The following is a 20509-nucleotide window of genomic DNA, read 5'->3' as shown; positions in this document are numbered from 1 at the left end:
CAAGGTGACAACACCCTGGGGCCTGCAAGTGGCGAGTCCTAACGGAGGGAGGTCTCCCTTTGTCATCCCACCTGGCAGGGATTTCTTAGTCACAATGGCTATCACCTAGCCTTTCTATACATTCGTTTGCTGCTGAATCTCTGCCCCAGTTTCGTTTCCATGGGGCTGAGAGACTTAGGTACAAACTCTGCTGTTTGTTCCCGCAGCTCCATGGGAGCCAAAACCTCCCGGTGGGGATGAATGAACGCAAGTCTTGGAAGGTTCATTAACTAATTAACATTTGTGAATGCTCATATAACCTCCAGAATGAAATAATCCTGCAGGGCCTGAGGACACGAAGTATTTGGGCTTGCAACTCGACAGGTGGTTAAGGACCATTGTATTCTCTTTAATATTCTAAGCACATACCGTGAATTAAGTCTCAGTCTCTCTGTGTCTGCCTGTCTGTCTGTGTCTCTCATATACAAGCACAAAGGCAACTCCAGGTTTCTGTGAGACATTGTATCAAGTGGACGATTGAAATACACCATATACCAACGAATGGCATTGGATCGCATTATGTTGTAGCTGTTTGTTACTAAATGCAAAATCTAGATTTACAAAACAGATCAATAGGTAATGAATCTGCGAGGGGCATGGCGAATGACTAGGCCCTTTACAATAAGAGTTACCATAGTTTTCCTACAAAGATCAAGTTTCCTTGGAGCATTTAAAGTGTGAGCCATTTACATTGTGCAAATGTTAAAGGAACACACCCACACTTGTGCGGGTCCCACACCCCACGCCTCCACCCTTCCGGATGAGTTTACTCACCAGCCGGCTGTGCTCAGACACTGAGATGCTGCTGGGATGCACCTCGAGGCTCATGCACTGGCTGATGCTGGCAGCAAATCGATTAGGTTCCCAGGCCCGCTGACACTTGTCCCTGCGGGAGCACCTGCCACAAACACAGATCCACAAGCGGTCAGGCCTCTGAGACCCATCTGTTGGAGGCTCCAGGGTCCCCTGAAGGTAAGTGAGAAGGCTTTGCTGCTCTGAGGCCTGTGTCCGTCTTCTCATGACAACATTCACTTATCCCAGAGGGCCTGGTGACTCCCAGATGGTCTCTATTGCAGTTAAAGTCAGACTAAGAGAAGTGGGATCGACCGCCAACACAAGAGATGCGGTTTAGACATAAAGAATAGCTCTAGAGGGATGGCACCTTTACGGGAAACTCAGTGAGTGAGGGAGGGAAGGTTGGGGACGTGAGAAGTAGCAAGAAAGAGGCTAAAAATGTGAACTCTGGAGCCATGATGCCTGGGCTCTAACCCCAGATCTACAGCCTACTAGCTGTGGCCCCTTGGACAAGTTCCTTAATCTCTCCACGCCTCAGTTCCCTCAACTGCAGAATGCCGAGGCCAATGATAATACACTACCTCATAGGCTTGCTGTAAGCATTAAATGAGCTAGTGTTTAGAAAATGGCCTGTTCTTAGCCCTTCTAAGAACAATGTTAATGATGATGATTCTGAATATTATTATTCTCCTCCAGGGATATTTAAAAACCTGGACAGGGTCTTAGCTGTGTGGGACAGCATGCATGTGATCTTGTGGCTGGATTCATAGCTCTTTGAAGGCAGGGACCATGTTTTATGCATTGAGCTATTCTACCGGTCCATGGTATATTTTCAATAAATGTTTGTGGTGGGAAAGAGAGAGACAGACAGGGAGTCGCAGGCAGGGTTGCCCCTGGCAGAAGGCATGTGTGGCCGCTTCTCCTCACATCTTCATCTCTGGTTCTTGGCTTCTCCGCCTACAGCAGCAGGTGGGCACTGTGACGCCTGCACACAGGGGCGTCTGGTGGCCACTTAAGTCACATGGGGACACGCTCCAGGGCTGGTGCTTCTCCAACCAAAGAGCCACTGGGGACACTCCAAGATTCTACAACCAGGCTGAGATTCCCACCCGAGCTCCCCCCAAAGTCCCTCCCCCCTCTTCCTTTCCAGGCACATAATGGATCTAAATATGAATGCTGTCAAAGAAAAGAATTATTGAGGTTTAAGTGAATCCTTAAGATAGCTCTAAAGTGAGCTCTTGATGGAGCCTTTATCTCATTGACTCACTGAAATGGCTCTTTTTTTATCATACTATTTATGGCAACAGCCCTAACAGAGAGAGATAAATAGCCTCTGAGACAATAACGCACTTGCAGGAGCAAGGCATACAGAAGACACAGGAAGGCTTCAAATCCCCCCCGGACCCAGAGGCTCCTGAGCAATTTCTCTCAGGCCTCCGCCTCCATTAAAATCTAGTGTGTGGGCCTGGCAGCTGGGGTCGTCCATCCACTCATTCCTGTTACCCAGGCAGGCGGATGGCGACAGGTGGGAGGACACTGCCGGAGGGGCTGGTGAAGATGAGAGGGACCAGAAGAAGAGAAACCTCTGGGTATAACCAGGAGGAAACTTGCTCCCCATGTGCTCTTGGCAAACAGAGCTGCTGGAAGGAGAGGTGTGCCCTGGCAGGTGATGACAGGGAAGGAGCTCAGACGGCAGAGGAAATCTGAGACTATCTTCATGTGGTCCAGTCATTCTAGGAGCCCCAGCTGACCTGGCCCAGGAGGATGACGGGGTGGTCTGGGGCCTCCGGGAGACTTGGACACTGAGGCTAGATTGGCAGGGAGAGCAGGGAGTGGGTAGTATGGCCGGATCTACCCACCACCGCACAGTGAGAGGGCAGGTAGCCCAAGACAAGGCCTGAAGCTGGGAGCGGCTGTCAGATTCTGTGGAGAAAGAAATCCCCTTGAGGTGAGAGAGCCTTCTGGCTGTCAGGCCAGCCTCACTGAAGGGAACCCAACTGCAGCCACCTTTGCCATTCTGGGGGCATAGTGGGAGCAGCGGCAGTTTCTTTACCACCGGTCTGACCTAAATGGAGACTCACTGTCCGGGTTCTGGTGAGAGCATTTCTGGCAAGACTTTTGGAGGAGGCCCTTACCTCCAAATCTAAGCAGGGAACTCAGTATCTGTGGGCTCCAATCCAGTCCGGATTTTGCATCTGTGAGGTGCCCGCTTCCCTCCCTCCCTCCATAGCCCTCCCAACACCTGCTGCAGAGGCTGGAAGCCAAGAGCTATTGTGCAGGACCCTGAACTCTGGCCCTCCGCCTCCGCCTCCACCCTAAACTCTGCACATTTTATGGGGATGCTTTGCCGGCTGGCACAGAGCCAAGGAGTTTCCAACTCCACTGGGGAACAGAATTCCTGGCCAGCTCCTGCCTTTGGAGTTTTCACCCTCTTCTCTCCCTCTGGGGCACTTCGAATCAGGAAGTTTAAGTGCAATTTTGCATTTCTATTGAGCTGGTATTCAATGGCAGGGGATGTATCTGAATAGGGATGTGAGGCCAGTTGGAGTGAGATGCAGACTTCTTGGAATCCGGAATTAATGAGGCCAGAAGGGTCCTCCCAAGGCTTCTGTGTCCATAACAATTATTTTGACTTGTGTAGCTTATCCTGAGCTTCCTTATTGCCAAAGCATTTATTATTTCATTTAATCCTCACAGCTCACCTGCGAGGTAGGCATTACCCCTATTTAGCGATGGGGAAATGGAGGCCCACAGTTGTCAGTGGACCATCCTGGGTCACACAGCAGCTAACTGGAGTCCAAGCTTCCCAACTCTAGTGCAAACTCCAGGAAGGAGACACCTCGTTCAGGCTACACTGAGGAAGTTCTTGGGAAACCTAGAGATTCTACAACTTCCCTTGTGAGCTCTTCCAACACCACTACCCTTCCCTGTAGAAAAGGTACAGACTTCAGAGCTGGCCGGGGGGGGGAGGGGGTGGGGGATCAGATTTTGGAGGTGAAATGAAAAACAGAGAGGCAGAGGCACTGCACTTAGAAAGAAGGCCCACCCATGGCCTCTCTTCCTCTTCCTGTTCTCAGCACTCCAACCACGATGAGAATTACTGCTCAGAAGAGGGAAATTCCTCTCTCCCTACGAACTGATGTCACATCCCTCATCAACACTCCCAGGAAAGTACCTGGTTTTCTGCATTCCAGGCTTTTTTCCAGAATGTGCCAAACTTACATGTTGTGCAGGGCACACCAGCCACAGTGAGGGTCCCCCGAGCTCAGGCACTCCCCACAAGTCGTGTACTGTTCACAGGATTCCACAGGGACCCTGGTGATCTGGCCAAGAGGGAAAAGAGAGCAGGTTAGATTGGGGAGTGACGCCTCGCAGAGGTGTGTTCAGACTCAACTACACCTAACCACACTTGCACTGTCACCACCCCTAAGGGGTGACAGTGGGGGTGTGTGTGTGTGTGAATCGGCGGCCTCAGTGTTCTCATCTGTTTGCCCCGCACGAGTCAGTTACAGCTAACAGGCCCCAGGCTTCTTGCCTTTGCTGGAGGTGGAAGCAAATCCTCCAGTTTCTCTTTGCCTGCACTAAAGTCCTCCAGAGAGCTGGGTCTGCTCCTGGCAAAGGCTGAAAATGGTTAACTCTGTTGAAAGGCTATTGAGTGCCACCAACTCGTCTCTGAAGAGCTTTCAGCTGGGCTTGGGCTGAGACATCCTGCCTGCACAGGAGACATTTAAAAAGGGAGAGAAGGAGAAACTTTTCCTATCAAATAATATTCATCTAATGGCATGGTCTTTTTACATCCAACCAAACATACCACCTGGATCCAATTATCCCATTCTCTGATGGCTGCATTCAGTTTCTCTAGTAAATCTCCCATCCTTTGAAAAGTCTGGCTAAATGGGAACAGAGATGAGCTGCCTGTCTTGCTGGGGAAAGTGGGAATGTACAGATGAAGCCCCTGCCCCCCAGAGGATGTGGCCTCCTCCTGGCTTCCAGGTGGGGCCCTGCGGGGACACGGGCCGGGGCCTGTTTGGTCATTACTCACCCTTACCTGCTTAGCGGGTGTGACATTAAGGCCAGGCAAAGGGTCAGAAGATTGAAGTCTTGCATTTGGTATGTCCTAGGTATCTGTAGCTGGCCTGGGCTGGAGGCTGCTGGGCTGGGAATGGAATCTCATTTGTTAGGGCAGAGAGGTCCCCCACCTACTGGATGTGCGAACCCAAGTGGAAACACAGCCTGCGGTCCAGCGGCACAGTGGTCTGCCTCTAGCAGGGGGACAAAGGATCTGATGGAGATGCCTTCACAGCGTGCTCCTGAGAGGCTCGGGATGGAGTCTAACACTGCTCACCGGTAACTGTTTATCAGATGTCACTATGAGAGGCTCCGGTGCTGTGCGACAGAGAAACAGCAGCGAACAGGACACAGATCCTGCCCCCCCGGAAGAGCACGCAGCCCAGTAGGAGTTGATAATTACAAACCGAGACCTGCTCTACACTGTGCTCAGCATCCACTGCAGGCAATAGGCATGTGCCCTGGGGGCCTTGGCAGCTTAAAGGAGGGCGGTCCGGCACAACCTGTCTGTCTGGAGGAAGGGGCCAGCTGAGTAAGGGTGAACCAGGGTAACAGTGGGCCCAATGCAGATGCCTGGAAGGGCATTCCTAGCTGAGAGATTATCACGAACAAAAGTAATCATGGGGCTTCCCTGGTGGCGCAGTGGTTGAGAGCCCGCCTGCCGATGCAGGGGACACGCGTTTGTGCCCCGGTCCGGGAAGATCCCACATGCCGCGGAGCAGCTGGGCCCGTGAGCCATGGACACTGATACTGCGCGTCCGGAGCCTGTGCTCCACAATGGGAGAGGCCACAACAGTGAGAGGCCCGCGTACCACCAAAAAAAAAAATGTAATCATGGCTAAGTTCAGCCTAACTCAAGTGTGGAGTGTATACTGGATGGGCAGGCTGAGAGATGAGGCTGGTGGCATGGAACCGGGGGCCAGACAACGAAAGGTCTTGGGTACCAGCCCCAGGAACCTTCCTTCTCTCTGTTGGGTGCCCCCCACACCCGCTCATTCTCCCCACATCATAAACACTTAACATTCTGAATTACAAAGCTTTTCTCTGAGTGACGTGATCAACTTTAAGCATCCCTAACTTCCCTTTAATAATAAAAATACAAAATGCAGAAAGCATAAATATAAAATCTTGCAATTCAGTGAAAAAATTGATATTCTAAATGGAAGTTGGGGGAGTAGCTGATTTGAAATAGTTCATGTGGAATAGGTCCGAGGGTTGAATTGACTCTATGTCCAATATGCCCTGACAGGGTGATGTCATAGCTAAAGGGGCTAATTCGATCATGGGCTGCATTAATGGACATGGTGTCAGGATGGAGATGACCTGAGTTCCCAGCCCAGGTCTTTGCAACCTGCTCTAAGAGGAGGGTTGCTCAACCAGAGAAACTTTCCAGACGGTGGTCACGATGGGGTGGGACCCAGGTGCGGCATCTGAGGTACAGCTGATAGACCTGTATGTTTATTTAGGTCAAAGAAGTTGAATGTCAAGGTGGTCGTGGAAGCTATCTGCCACTGTTTGAAGGGGGGCAGTGTGGCTGCAATAAGACTCATGGGTGAAAAGTTCCAGGAAAGCTCGACAGAAGAAAGTCAAGGTTGTCCACCAGTGCAACAGACCTGGCTTCCAGCAGGGACTCCCTTCCGTGGGACGTGTAAGCAGAGTCAAGGTGACATGTGTCCGGGAGGCTGTGGAAGGAATTTCTGCCCCCAGAGGAAGGCTGCCCTAGTCCTTCTGACTCTGACATATAGGATTCTATTGCCCACAGTTTGCCTAACTCCTTCCTGAGACTGTTCATTTCTGTCCTGAATGACTTGGACAGTTCAAAGATCCAGCCACGCCACTAGCCACTGATAGCACCCCATTTTAAGGAGCAACCATTGACCCCTGACTCACGTCCTGTGATTCCTACCAGAAGCACCTTTCCGGCAGGTGCCTGCCAGACGCTCTCCCAGCATGCCTCTCCCGGGCCTGTCAGGATATCTGTGACCCTAGCCACCTGGGGGGCTTCCGCCAGCCCCCTCCAACCCGCCCTCGGAGGGCTGAGAGCCGCAGCCCAGTGCCCGGCCTCCCTTTCCTGGGTTTCGGGCTCCGTGTGAGTGATGTCTGCATCTGGCTGGAAATTAAAACAACTGTCTGCATTGCATTCGTCCCGTCTGTCAAAACACAGCCCAGCTCTCAGCAGCTGGGGAAGGGGGCCCTGAATGGGAGCAGTGTCTCCAGCAACAAAGCCCACTTTCACGCCAAGTGCCGCAGAGATAGTGAGAAGCCTGTTCTTCTCCAAACGTGAAACCAACAGCACAACTATTCTTCCTGTTTCCTGGGCCCTCCTGGTGGGAATTTTTTTTTAAATACACTGAGTTGAAGAGCAAAGTGAAACAGGAAACTTATAAGGGGGGTGGTTCCTAAAATTTGAATTATTCTCTTCTCAAAGACCTCATAGCCATATGCAAACCAGAGGAAAGAAATGTCACAGGGACTGGAGGGAGGTCCTCAAAGTCAGGTGTTTCCATGGGTGCTCTGTCTTTCCTATAATCATGTGTTTCTGTATTCATTCAACAACCCGTATCCATAGATCATGTCCTACAGGAAGACCAGTGCTGGGCACTTTAGGGGAATAAAATCAACAGCAACATTAAAACACAGCCATCACCTTCAAGTTGCAAACAGACTAGCAATAAAAACAAGAAAAGTGATGTGTGTTCTAAGAGACGTATTGAAAGAGGGCTGAGGCAATTCAGAGCAAAGAAGATACTACTTCTATGTCTACGCCGTCCAATGTATGGGCCCGTGTGGTCACCAGCATCCGGAATGGGGTTAGTTCGAATTCTAGTCCTTAGAGATGTGCTCTAAGGACACTGGATGTTGATGGTTGAGCACGGAAAACAAGAATGTAAAATAGCACAGTAATAATTTTTTATTGACACATGTTGAAAAGATAAAAATTTAGTAAATATTGAGTTAAATAAGATCTACTATTAATTTCCACTGTCTCTTCTTACTCTTTAAAATATGGCTGCTGGAAAAGTTAAAATTACACGCATAGCTGTGTGGACGGCACTTTGTCATCATGGGAGAGCACTGCTCTAGATAGGAGTCCCAAGAAGGCTTTGTAAGGGATGTGGCCCGGGTCTGGGTCTTCAAGGGTGAATAACATTTATACAGATGAAAAGCGTCCCAGGTGGAAAGAACCACATGAGCAAACACAGGAAAGCAGTTTCTTCAGAAAACGTTGCATGAGGGTGAAGAGTGATGGGTATAAATCTGGAAAGGTAGTTTTGGGTTAACTTGGGAAGGACGGAGAAGGCCACAGAGCTGGAATACATGATGTCTGTAAGCTCACCAGCCTGTCACTCCTTGGCCAAAAGAATGTCCTCCATGAAGAGGTGGGCCGAGTTTTCAAACCAACATCCTTGGCATTACCTGTGAGCTTAAGGGGCATAAAAATCCAGAGTCCACTGGGTTAGAACCTCTGGGATGGGGCGGGGCCTGAGAAATGGTTCCAACAAGCTCTCCAGGTGATTTTTTTTTTTTTTAAAGAAGATGTTGGGGTAGGAGTTTATTAGTTAATTTATTAGTTTATTTTTGCTGTATTGGGTCTTTGTTTCTGTGCGAGGGCTTTTTCTAGTTGTGGCAAGCGGTGGCCACTCTTCATGGCGGTGCGCGGGCCTCACTATCGCGGCCTCTCTTGCTGCGGAGCATAGGCTCCAGACGTGCACAGGCTCAGTAGTTGTGGCTCATGGGCCCAGTTGCTCCGTGGCATGTGGGATCCTCCCAGACCAGGGCTCGAACCCATGTCCCCTGAATTAGCAGGCAGATTCTCAACCACTGCGCCACCAGGGAAGCCCCTCTCCAGGTGATTCTTATGAGAACCACTGGTAAATGTGACTTCATGTCTTGGGAAATCTTTTTAAGTGTCAGGCCCTGGGGCCATAAAGAAATAGAATCAAACTCTGCCTAGGGACTACCAAAGGAACTAGTGGAAGGAATTAGACTGACTCAGGAGGAGGAGAGATGGAGGTTAGCCTGGGGACTGCTTTATAGCCAGGGAGAAATTGGTTCTAATATCTCTGAGTCTGTGGAGGCCCTGAAAGACCAAGTTCAAACTTCTGGGGTCACTTCACTCTGCACCAGGCGAAGGCGGGCACTTGCTCTAGGACCTGGTGGGTGGGGGAGGATGGGGAGGGGATGGGCATTGTCCCGGGAAGCTGGAGAAGGCAAGGGAGCTTCTCCTGGAGAGTGTCTACCGTGTCAGGTGGCTTTGTCAGGGCTGACTCAGAGTTTAATGGGACACTCAAGTGACACTTTAATTAGTGTTTGTTTATTATGATTGCGCTTTAATTATGCCTGAGGCTCCCCACCCCCTCTGGTCCGAGTGCTGGGATCTGAGGGTGGCTGCGTCGGCAGAGGAACGTGGTGGTGAGGCGCCTCCGATGGCGGATGCCCCTCTCCCACCTGCCTCCACCGCCTTCTCCCCAGGACCAGGGGACCACTCCACACTGGATTCCCCCCGCACGCTTGGCATTCTTCTCCTCTTGATCTTATGTCTTGTAATTACACCTCTAATGAATATAACTGTCCGATTAAGTCATTTACTGAAGAAACACTCTTCATGAAAGGTGACTCGTACTGTGTTCTTGTCTCCTCTGACCCCAAGGCCCCTCATCTCCAGTGCCTCCCTTGGCCTCAGTCTGTGGGGTTGATGTACGTGGGAAAGGGCTCAGCAGGGGTGCAGAGTTCAGAGTGGTTCTCTCCCCCACCCAACTCCCTCCCATTTAAGCACACTGGTCAGCCCACAGGGTGCAGCGCCCCGCACAGCAAGGGATGTGATATCAGATTATCATTGGCTGTGGGGACGAATCACCAAGGGAACTGCTGGAACCATCCTCCTTCCTGAAGATGTTGAGGGACAGGGCACACCCATAGGGCTTGGACTACCCAGGGTGAGGCCCAGAAGGCCTCTGTGGCCCTGGTAGTTACTATCAGCCTGGAGAGTCACTACCATCAGGTGCAAACCCATCACTCTTCAGAGAAGAGTTCCCCGGTGGTGGACCGAGGGGGGAGCCCTTTGGTGCGTAAACCTGGGGAAAGAGAATCAAGGTTGTATCTCTGCCACCCTGTGCGGACTCTTAGAAGGAGCCACCTTGGTTCTGAGAATCTGGGGGCAACTATCGGAGAAGCAGCTGAGTTGAAAGCAGAACAACACAGAGGATTCTGACCATGGGCTGTGCCTGGGTGCCATGCGGTCCTTCAGTATTTACAGAGCATTTATGTTGTGTTAAGCTCTCCATTAGGCATCCGGTGACATTCTCTGTCCCCCTGGGGCCCATGGTTTGGCTGAGGACAAAGGAAACAGGATCATCTTAATACAGGAGAACAGAGGCCGCAATAGAGGTATAATCAAGGGACAGTCGTGGCTCAAAGGCCAGAGCTTGGAGGTTCTCCTCAGGGAGCTTTGGCATGGGCACTCTGTTCTAGAGGCTGAAGGATTCCTTTGCAGTCATGCACGAGAGAGAGGGAGAGAGGGAAGGAATAACGGAAAGCTGTTCCCCAGGCTGGTAGGGCCCCTTGGGGACAAAGCATTTAATCCCCTGCTTCTCTGGAATCTGCTCCCCCCTGCCAGATGGTACACCTGTCCCCACATGTGTCCCCTGCCTCCTGACACAAGGAAAGAAACAGTGGCCTTCTCAGTGGCTGAGAGCCAGGTGGCAGGGGGTGGGAAGTGACGCAGCCTGGGTGGAAGCATGCAGTTGGCCTGAGCTACAGCCTCCTGGTCCCCAGGGCCCGGAGCGTAGTGCATGGCAGCTGAAATGCAACTGGCTCCCCACACCTCTCTCCTTTCTTTTGTATCTTCTCTTGGTGGTCCCTCCCTGCCAGCCCAGCCTCTCTCCCCTTGGAGTTTGTAGGGTCTTACACCCAGTTTCTCCTCTTTTTCCCAAACCAGATCTGTTTTCAAGAAGCAATCTGATGCTCATTTGCATTCACAGCTGAGGGCAGACTGACGGGAAGCCCCACCAGGGCTGGTGTGCGCGATGAGCTCCGTGGCACAATCACAACAGATGCCGATGCCCAGAGGGGGTTTTAGCACTTTCTGAGTGCTTTCACACCCCTTATCTCATTTGATCTGCACAGCTCCCTGGGGAGGAAGGGAGGTTAGGGACCCATTTGTTCCACCAGGAAATAGAGGCACCCAAAGGGCTGGCTTAACTCTGGGCTCTGTCTCACAGTGAGTGGAGGTGGCCAGCTGCAGCGCGTCCTCCGTGGCCCGTGGTGGTGACATGTCATAAAGGATCTTTCTGAGGAAAGGAGGGACGGGGGTTCAGGGGTTAGTTCCAGGAGATGGAACTGGGGCCAGAGCAGGATTCAGGAGGCGGGAAGCAACCAGAGGGCAGGTGAGGCTTTGGTTTCTCTGACTCCACTGCTCCTAGGAGCTGGCCTGCGCCCAGCAGTTGTTACCTGTTCCCATGGGTGGTGGGAGGAGTCTCTCTCTCTCTTTTTTTTTTTTTTTTTTGCGATACGCGGGCCTCTCACTGTCGTGGCCTCTCCCGTTGCGGAGCACAGGCTCCGGACGCGCAGGCTCAGCGGCCACGGCTCACGGGCCCAGCCGCTCCGCGGCATGTGGGATCTTCCCAGACCGGGGCACGAACCCATGTCCCCTGCATCGGCAGGCGGACTCTCAACCACTGTGCCACCAAGGAAGCCCTGGGAGGGGTCTCTCTTCACCACTTACCCCAAGTCTTGTCAGCCCTGTGGCGAACAGGTACAACCAGCACTGGGAGGTCTGAGAGCTTAGGGTTCTGCCTTCCCTGTACACCTGCTGGGGCCAGGGTTCACAGTCCTCCCAGGGAGAGGAACGTGGGCAGATGGTCAGGGAGGCCAGGCCAAGGCCCCAGCCCTGGTCAGTTTCTCTCAGGCACCCAAGCCAAAGTGGACCCTTCGGGAACAGGCCAGGCTCCCCTGGCTCTAGACATGCCTCACACTATGGCCCCTTTGAGTCAGCAAGACTCCACAGAATAATACCTGCATCCTGTCTCCTATCCTTTACAGGCAAAGAGCTGACTGTCAACTGGATGCCTGAAACAGCATCTTAATCTAATTCTCCCCCGCTGGGTGTGCTTGGGGGCAGAAGTGAGATCGCCTCCTTGGATCTGCTCCCCAGGGATAGGGGGAGAAGCGAGGGGGACTGAGGCCTCCTGCCTGGCACCACCTTCCTCTGAGCTGGGAAGTTGACTGAGCTTGTCCAAGGGAATGAAGCAGCAGGAACCGTTCATCCTGCACCTACTGCACGCCAGGCACTTTCCCTGTGTCACATCACCTAATCCTTACATCAGCCTTGCAGGCGAGGGATTAGGCCTACCTCACTTATTAGAAAACTGAGTCTTGGGTTAAACAAACTGCCCAAGTTGCATGCCTTGTAGGTGGTGGAAGCAGAACTGGAGTCCAGGTTCATCCGACTCCCAGGTTGAGGTGGAGCGGTAGAGGCACAGGCAGCGGTAAGGAAAGGCCCCTCTCCTGGGGCTGCCCCCAAGGGTGGGCTGTCAGGGTCCCCTGGCTTTCTCCTGGACGTCAGGGCCCAGCGCTGTAATTACGCTTCCTTCCTGACCACTGCCTGCCTCTTTCTCACTTTTCTCTGGTTGCTGACAGCGATTCAGCTGGTACATCTGGAGCCAGACAACACAAGGGGTGATGTGAGAGAGTGAGGGAGAAGATGGGTTGGTGGGGGTGAGGATGCCCTGCTGGATTTTTTTAAAACCTGCCAGGACCATAACAGTAATGGACGTGACTCTGAATGGGCTCCACAGTCTCCATCCTGAGCCTGCTCGGAATGTCAGGGCCCTCAGTCGGCACAGAGCGGGGGCAGTGGAGGTGGCAGGGGCCTCCTGTCCTGGTCTTGCTAGCTGTTCGCTGCGAGGCCCTGGGCAAGCTGCTTAACCTCTTCAAGCCTCCGTTCTTTATTTTTAAAATGGAGATAGCAATTCCCGTCTCACCTGTCCCGCCTGTTCATCAGGGACCAGGGCACCTCTGAGCTCCTATTTTCATCTTCAGTTCTCCCTATGAATCAACTCCCCAGTAATTAATGCGAAGGACTCAGTATTGTTTGTTGCCAGGGTTAGGTCCAGTTCTTTAAAAATCAATAGTCATGTGTGAGATCACCCTAAATCTTCATAAAGTAAACACTAACCCAGTCCCGCTGCCCCTCCTGGGGGCTGTGAAAGTCACATGATCAATATCATTAAGAAGAAGGAGACACCAACACCCCCCACCCCACCCTCGCCCTGCCCCACCCGGCCCCATCCCCAGAAAACCAGCTGGAGGTTCTGGAGCCTGTGATTGCAACCAAAGCAACATGCAACCTTCTAACCAAAAGCTGACCCTGGGGCCTTCTCCTAAGAACCTCTGACTATCTGGAGACCCTAGGGCAGAGTGACTGCTCAAAGAGAAAATCTATTTTTAATGACTTGGGGGAGAAGAGTGGAGTGGCTGAGTAATTTGGAGTAATTAAAGCTATCTATCACTCCGAGTGGGAGCCAAAATTGGTTGAACTTTTCAATGATATTTTTTCCTTCTCATTCATAAAGCCCAGCAGAAGGTCATGCAGGAGTCAAAGGGGAAAGGATGATGGGGAAAGAAATTTCTGGCCCCAAAGAGTGGAATTCATCCTACTGATGAGCACTTGGGTAATGATGGCTCCTCCTGTAACCTTTTGGTAGAGGCCATGTTTACTTTGTCCTCGTTAAGAAGCTGGACTTTGGGCTTCCCTGGTGGCGTAGTGGTTGAGAGTCCGCCTGCTGATGCAGGGGACACGGGTTCGTGCCCCGGTCTGGGAAGATCCCACATGCCGCGGAGCTGCTGGGCCCGTGAGCCATGGCCGCTGAGCCTGCGCGTCCGGAGCCTGTGCTCCGCAACGGGAGAGGCCACAACAGTGAGAGGCCCGCGTACCGCAAAAAAAAAAAAAAAAAACGCTGGACTTTGAAGGAGACAGTCCTCAGTTTCAAATCCAGCTGCTATGATTATCGATTGTATGACATTAATAAATGGTCCTTATTGTCCTTCTTGCACCTCAGTTTCCTCCTCTGTGAAATGCTGACAATAATGGTATTAACTTCACCAGGTTGTTTTGAGGTTTAAGTGACATCTGTACACAAAGAGGCTCGCATGCAGTTGGTGCTTAATAGTGGTAGTTATCATGCTCAATCTCTCTGTGCAGACCCACTGAAGGCGGCAGTGTGTGCGTGGGAAGCTGCAGAGGGCCCTCACCCAGACTCTGCACTCCTGTGTAGGCTGACCTTGAGTAAGCTACCTCGCCTCTTTGGGCTGAGACTGCTGATCTATCTATCATATGGGGAGAATTAGGTCTACACAGCCACGCAAACTGTTGTCTTTATTCATGACATAATCCCTACTGGAGGCTGAAGAACACTGAAATTCAGGATCCTTGGCTGGAAAAAGTCAAATTGAGCTTAGTCTCCTAAGGAAGAAGGTGGAACTTGGGCAAGGAGGAAGTACAAAGAGGGAAGAAAGCAAATGGGCAAAGCAGATATTCCAAATACCATACCATACTTTCTCAGACAGGACTCCTGGGCCAGAAAGGGCCCTCTCTAGTGCTGTTTCTTGGAAGGTTCTACAAAGAAGCAGAGAGGCTGATACGATGTTGTCTCCATGACAACCATGGATTTATTCAGTTAAGGAAAGCAGGTGGGGTAGGAAATAGGGGACGAGAGGATTTGGGAAATACAGGGTCTATGAAATAGCTAAATCAGATCTCTCACCTGGAAACCAGATGCCTGGGTTTAGCCAGGGCCCACAAAGCTCCCTACAGGGCCAATATCAACTTGTCTGCCCCAGAGGGGAAAAGTGATGATGGCAAAGGGATGGAGTAACGAAGCAGGGATGCCCCTTCACCTGTCCATTCCCATTCGTTCATTCACACTTCTATTCCTCCAGACTTTTCCAGTGGGGCCCCTGGATGCAGAGAGCCCAAGGGTAGCCTTACCACATGGAGCTTGATTTATCTGAGAGCTGGCATCTGCCTAATACGTCCTGGTTTCTGGGCCCCACCCCTTCAAATTCTGGCTCCCCTGCCTTCCAGTCACCAGGAGAGCCAGACAAGAGGGTGTGGCCCTCCGGTTAATCCCGAATCCTCTTTGAAGCATGTATGGCTCTAAAGCATGTAAGCTCTAAAAGGTGATGTTTGGGGAGGGAATCACCAGGGCCCGAGAAGAGGCTGGTCGGAGATCTGGGGTAAGAACACCTTTGCTGTTGCCTCGGTAGGGGATGGGGCTACCTTCAGTGTTGTTTGAGAAGAGGACTCACGGAGTCGTCTAGGAGGGAAAGTGGGGCCTTCAGGACACCACTGCTCCTCAAGGAGGCCCTAACGAGTTCCCTTTAGCAGAGTTCCTGGTATCGTCTCCACACCAGGCTCCAGTTCCTGCCTCCCAGTGCCCAGCTGCACTTCCGCCTCTGATGTTGCCACTCAGGGTTATTGATGGGAGCTGGTAAGGCCTTGGGGACTCCTTGTGTGCTGATTTTCCATCCTTGATACCTTCTGTGGAATTCTGGGGTATTGAAGGGACCCCAGGTTGAAGTTCCCAGGTCATCTTGATGTAGCGAGAGCAAAATCCTACCAGATGGTGAAAGCTGGAATGGGATCTGGTCAAAAGCTCAAGTGCCCTGGCCCCTCTTCAGTCTACCCCTGTCAACAGCTGTGCACATAAGAAAGCTCTACCCATAGGCGCTGGATCTGAGACGGGCCTCCCCCTCTCTGCCTAAGCTATCATACAATTCTGAGTAGACAGGAAGCCATTGGACCCTCGTGCTATGAATATTGGTCTCCAGTGGACCCATGGCGTGCATCTTCTCCATCATTTCTCAACTTGCCTTTCTAACCATCTGAGATGAGGCCATCTTGTCCTCCCTGACACATCAAATCTGAAAATACTCTCTCTGGTTTTTCTTAGTATGCTAAGTGACTAGCTCCCCAGGGAAGGACAGAGCAGTTTCTTGTCACTCACAGCTTCCTGGGACATATTAATAGGTGGGTAGACGAGTGTGCATGTGTGTGTAAGAGACAGAGAGAGAGGTGGAGGATATGAGTGTAAGTTAAATCTCTGCCTAAGGAAAATAGTCTCCTACCCTTATATTAAAATTTTTAAATTCCCTTTCTGTATAGAGCTCACTTATTCATTCATGCCATTCGTTCATTTAACCTTGGCAAGGTGGTATGAGGCAGGGAGGGTCCCATGCTTTGCTGAATCCCGGGCCTTGGTGCTGCTTTGGGAACTGGTAGAGACTGGCCAATCGAATAAAGACCATTCCACCGAGGCAGCGATGACTAGAGAGCCACAGTGCTCTGCCCCCTGGGGACTAGCCAGTACAGGTTGATTGGCATGGCCTCAGGCATCTACGTTCATGTAGACTTGCTTTATAACCGCGTGGACCTGCATGTGGTGGAAATACACTTGGTACTTATAATTTGTTCATTTGTCTATCCATTCATTTACTCATACATTAGCCCATCCGGCTACGGATCCGTCCTTCATTCGTCTACTCATTTATTCAACACACCAGGTATCAAGTCCTGTGCTGTGGTATAGCAAATCCGAGTTAGTCATGGCCCTCCAGTGCCCTCCAGAAGCATCCCCTCTGGTGGGGAAGCTAGAAAGTGAAAGATGTCACATAAGAGTTTCAACGGGGAATGGTCACTTCGGGCTGAAGGGACCAGGAAGGTCATCATGTGTAGCAGGCCTTGAAAACTTGGCGATATTTTGAGAGGCAGGAATGGAGGAAGGGCATTCTGTGAGGAGAGAAAAGCATGAACGGAGAACGAACATGAGAATGTCCAAGAAGAAGCCCAGGAATGGGCATGTATCAGGACGAGATGGCTGGTCAGAAAAGTGATTCGGGGGTAAGTCACAGAGGACCAGGGTGGTGGAAACAGAAGAGAAAGGAGGAAGAGGAGAAGTTTTGCATTTCTTCTCTCATGATGTGTCCTAGGTCTGTCCCTGCCATGGCATGCCTGCTGCCTCCCTCCACTGGCCCCAGCTGCAGGCCCCCATCCTCACAGCGGGCTGGTGGCTGATGGCCCATTGGTCTCCTTCTTCTTCTCTCACCACACTACATGTGTTCTGCACACCCTCATTTTTTCTTTTCTTCAAAAAGGTGTAGTCGTTGAGGGCATGGGCCCTAGAATCAAGCTGTCTAGGTCCAAATCCCAGCCCCTTTGCTTATTAGCTGCGTGACCTTTGGCACGTTACTCAGCTCTGAGCCCCATTGGTTGATTTGCAAAATGGTGATAATTATAGCACATACCTCTATAAGACTTGCTATCTGCAGATGAGGAAGAAACGGAGGCACAGAGAGTCTTAGTGAATTTGTTGATAGTCACATAGCCAGTAAGCTGTAGAGCTGTGATTCAAACCTAGGCAGGCTGGCTGCAGAACTCCTCACTAAATTACCTCTTAGGCACAATGGGTGGCATGGGTTAGAAAACACTTAGCCCAGTGCCTGAGCTGTCAGTTATTATTAATACATTAGGGACTGGCTATGTATTCTATGTAGGCAGGAAGTTCCAAGATGAACAGACATGGCCCTGATCCTGAAGTACTCATAGTATTGTCAGGAAGACAGATGGACCCCCAGATCATAACAAAGCAGCACTATGACCGAGACGTGGTAAAACTACAAGAGCAAAGAAGAAGGGCAAATCAAGGAAGGCTTCCCAGAGGCAGTGTTTTGTAATGAAGGCCTCAGCTAAAAAACAATCAAAAACGAATACCTTCCCCTACAAAAAACAAAATTCAAAAACAACACGAAAAAAAATGCTTCTTGGATGAAGTTTATAATCCAAATACCCCAGCCCAATGTTTCAGTCTTTTAACCTCTACTCTCCACCCAGGCTGAGCTTCCCACTCTGGACTCTTCTGTCAGCATGAATCCCACCCCTAGCCGGCTGGCCTCCTCTCCTGCTCAGCGTGGTCCTGCCTCCTTAACTTTCTTTGCGCATGCATTCCTGCTATCAGAATGTCCTTCCCTCCCCTACACGTGCAAATGACTGCCCCACACAGCCTTCTTCCATCAACCTCTGTGACCCCTCTCTCTGAATCTAGACTCTGACCTCCTGCCCAACTGGCAAGACGCAAACATACTGGTTAAGCTCTTTTGAGGTCTCTCTCTTTTTAGGTTATTCATAGGGCTCTGCTTTTTATTTCTTCATATGGGATATCCCTGTATGTTCCAACTCCAGTTTCCTACATAAAATATGTCTGTAAATACCTGCTGAGAAGCTAATCACACTTACTCAGTGATGCAGGTTTTATTTTAAGCTCCTTAAGTAAATGTACTAAGAGCTATGCAAAGACTCTCTAGGTGTGGCTGAGACTGCTGGCATTCTGCTGGGATCCATTAGGTGACGTGAAGGCTTTTTGTGGTTTGTTTAAATAGACGACGTTTCTAACCCAGCAGAGGTGCATGGTGTCACGGAAAGGACACGGCTGCTACTGTCAGAAGAACTTGGCTCAGCCACACTAGGTACTCAGCTGTGCTGGGTAAGCCATTTAACCTCTCTGAGCCTCACTTTCCACATCTGTAAATATTAGCGGATGTCAAAATTAAAGCATCCACCAAGGCACCGAGATATGATGAATGCAGCTTGCTAAAGTACGGTGGCTGACTGTCATGCAAAATTTCAGAGTAGATTCTTAAGCTCCAAGTTCATGATTCTTCTACCCTTTATTCTATATCCCCTGACCCAGATCAATGCAATGAAAGGGTCGAAGGAATGACGAAAGGATTTTGTGAGATGTTTGGAGGAGGACCTTGGGATGCTGTGACCTAGCCACCCTTCAGTAGGACCACTTAGAAAGCTTGATGCATCCTCTGGACTGTAGGGGTCAGAGTGGACGGGAAAAGCCAGGAGGCAGGAAATCCAGAGGGTAAGGTGGCGAGCTCTTAGGAGGCAGAGTGAAGGCAGGACCGTGGGAGGTCACTGAGCTCCCCAGTGATGGTGGCAGGCCAAGGATGTGCAAGGGCTGCCTTGCATCACATCTAGATGTGGACACCTCAGGAAGGAGAGCTGGCCTGGCAGTATTTTACTACTTGTCCAAGAGGACCCCTGGAGGTGGGGCTAAGTCACTAGTGTGAGCATCTTCACGTGAAGGGAACTGCTGGCTAATGGAGGCAGAGGGGAGAGTGGCAGGATAAGAGGAAGCACTGCCCGCCTGATGGGAGCAGAAGCCAAAGCAGCTCGGCAGAGAGGTGTCCACAGGCCCAGGGAGGACTCAGCCCCGAAAAGGTCAGAAACGCCAGCCTGCTCGGAGAGCGTGAGGTTGCCTTGAGACAATTCCAGTTCAAGAGAGAAGGACCTCCCTGACCCTTCCCCTCCTCCTCTTCTAAAGGGGTAACAACAGCTCGAGGGCGGGAAGGTAAGTGACAGAAAGGGAAGAAACACGCCTCCCCACCTCTCATCCCCGCAAGTGGGGAGTGTGTGCCGGCCCAGGCTGGGGGCTGGGGAGAGAAATATCTGGGCATCAATCAAGGCCAGAGTTTTTCTTCTGGTCTGGAACTGGGCATTATGCTTCTGAATGGAGACTGTGCTTGAGACGTGAAGGACTTTTTATTATCCAAGAGTGAGCTGATGAGCTATGCAGCCTGCCCCAGACGTAAGTAAAGCGATGGTGGGAGACAGAATAAAGCTGCGATTTGATTCTATCTCGGCATACTGATTGGGCGTGAGAATGCTAACAATTGCCGTTCCTAACTCATTTGTCGTCACGCGGATCATGTGAAGTGAGAGCCACAGATGTGCATTGTTCAGGATCAAGTTTATCGCACAAACGCTGGGGAATTATTGGTGTTATTTCCGGGGATAGACTGATAACTTATGGATAACTTATGATTTTTTTTAAAGAAAACTCTGCAGCTCAACTCTCAGATGACTCAGCAGACCATTCTCTCTGAAATTCTGGTGTCCTTGAACAGGGTGAACTGGTGTGAGGTCTCTTTTTTTTCTCTGCCTGCCTCTTTTTTTCTTTTTTGAATTTTATTTATTTTTTTGAGGTCTCTTTTTTTTTTTTTTTTTTGCGGTACGCGGGCCTCTCACTGTTGTGGCCTCTCCCGTTGCGGAGCAACAGGCTCCGGACGCGCAGGCTCAGTGGCCATGGCTCACGGGCCCAGCCGCTCCGCGGCATGTGGGATCCTCCCACACCGGGGCACGAACCCGTGTCCCCTGCATCGGCAGGCGGACTCTCAACCACTGCGCCACCAGGGAAGCCCTGAGGTCTCTTTTTTAACTCAAGTGGCTCAAGGGTCAGAAGAACTTGTGGACAGCCACAATGGGAAGGCTCTCAACCCTTTTGCCTCTGCCCTCCTGGAGATGCAAGCGCGATCGTTAAATAAGGCATCCGAAGCTGGTCTAAGGAAGACAGGGATGTGGTGAGGAACCGGCTCTTGGTTAGAAGCCCTTTGGGTGCTCCGGCCTCCCCCCCCCTAGTGCCCAGCCCTGTCTGGAGCTTTGCAGCCGCCCCTTGCCTGAAGGGTGGTGGCAGGGACTGTTCAAATCTTTACCTTCCTCACTTCTTTCTGTTCGTGGCCTCCTTCAGTGGTGGCCTCTAATGTA

At 51.2% G+C, this 20509-nt stretch overlaps 1 protein-coding gene across 1 annotated transcript in view; it reads right to left on the bottom strand.

Annotated features, from left to right (window-relative positions):
* Positions 1 to 20509, bottom strand: part of PLXNA2 (plexin A2) — a 221125-nt gene that overhangs the window by 79008 nt on the left and 121608 nt on the right. Inside the window, 2 exon segments of the mRNA XM_032634123.1 lie at positions 814 to 937; positions 4057 to 4157. Coding sequence (XP_032490014.1) covers positions 814 to 937; positions 4057 to 4157 — 225 coding nt within the window.

Source organism: Phocoena sinus, chromosome 1, assembly GCF_008692025.1.
Source record: "Phocoena sinus isolate mPhoSin1 chromosome 1, mPhoSin1.pri, whole genome shotgun sequence".
Taxonomy (NCBI): Eukaryota; Metazoa; Chordata; class Mammalia; order Artiodactyla; family Phocoenidae; genus Phocoena; species Phocoena sinus.
This window is presented reverse-complemented; position numbering and strand designations above follow the sequence as displayed.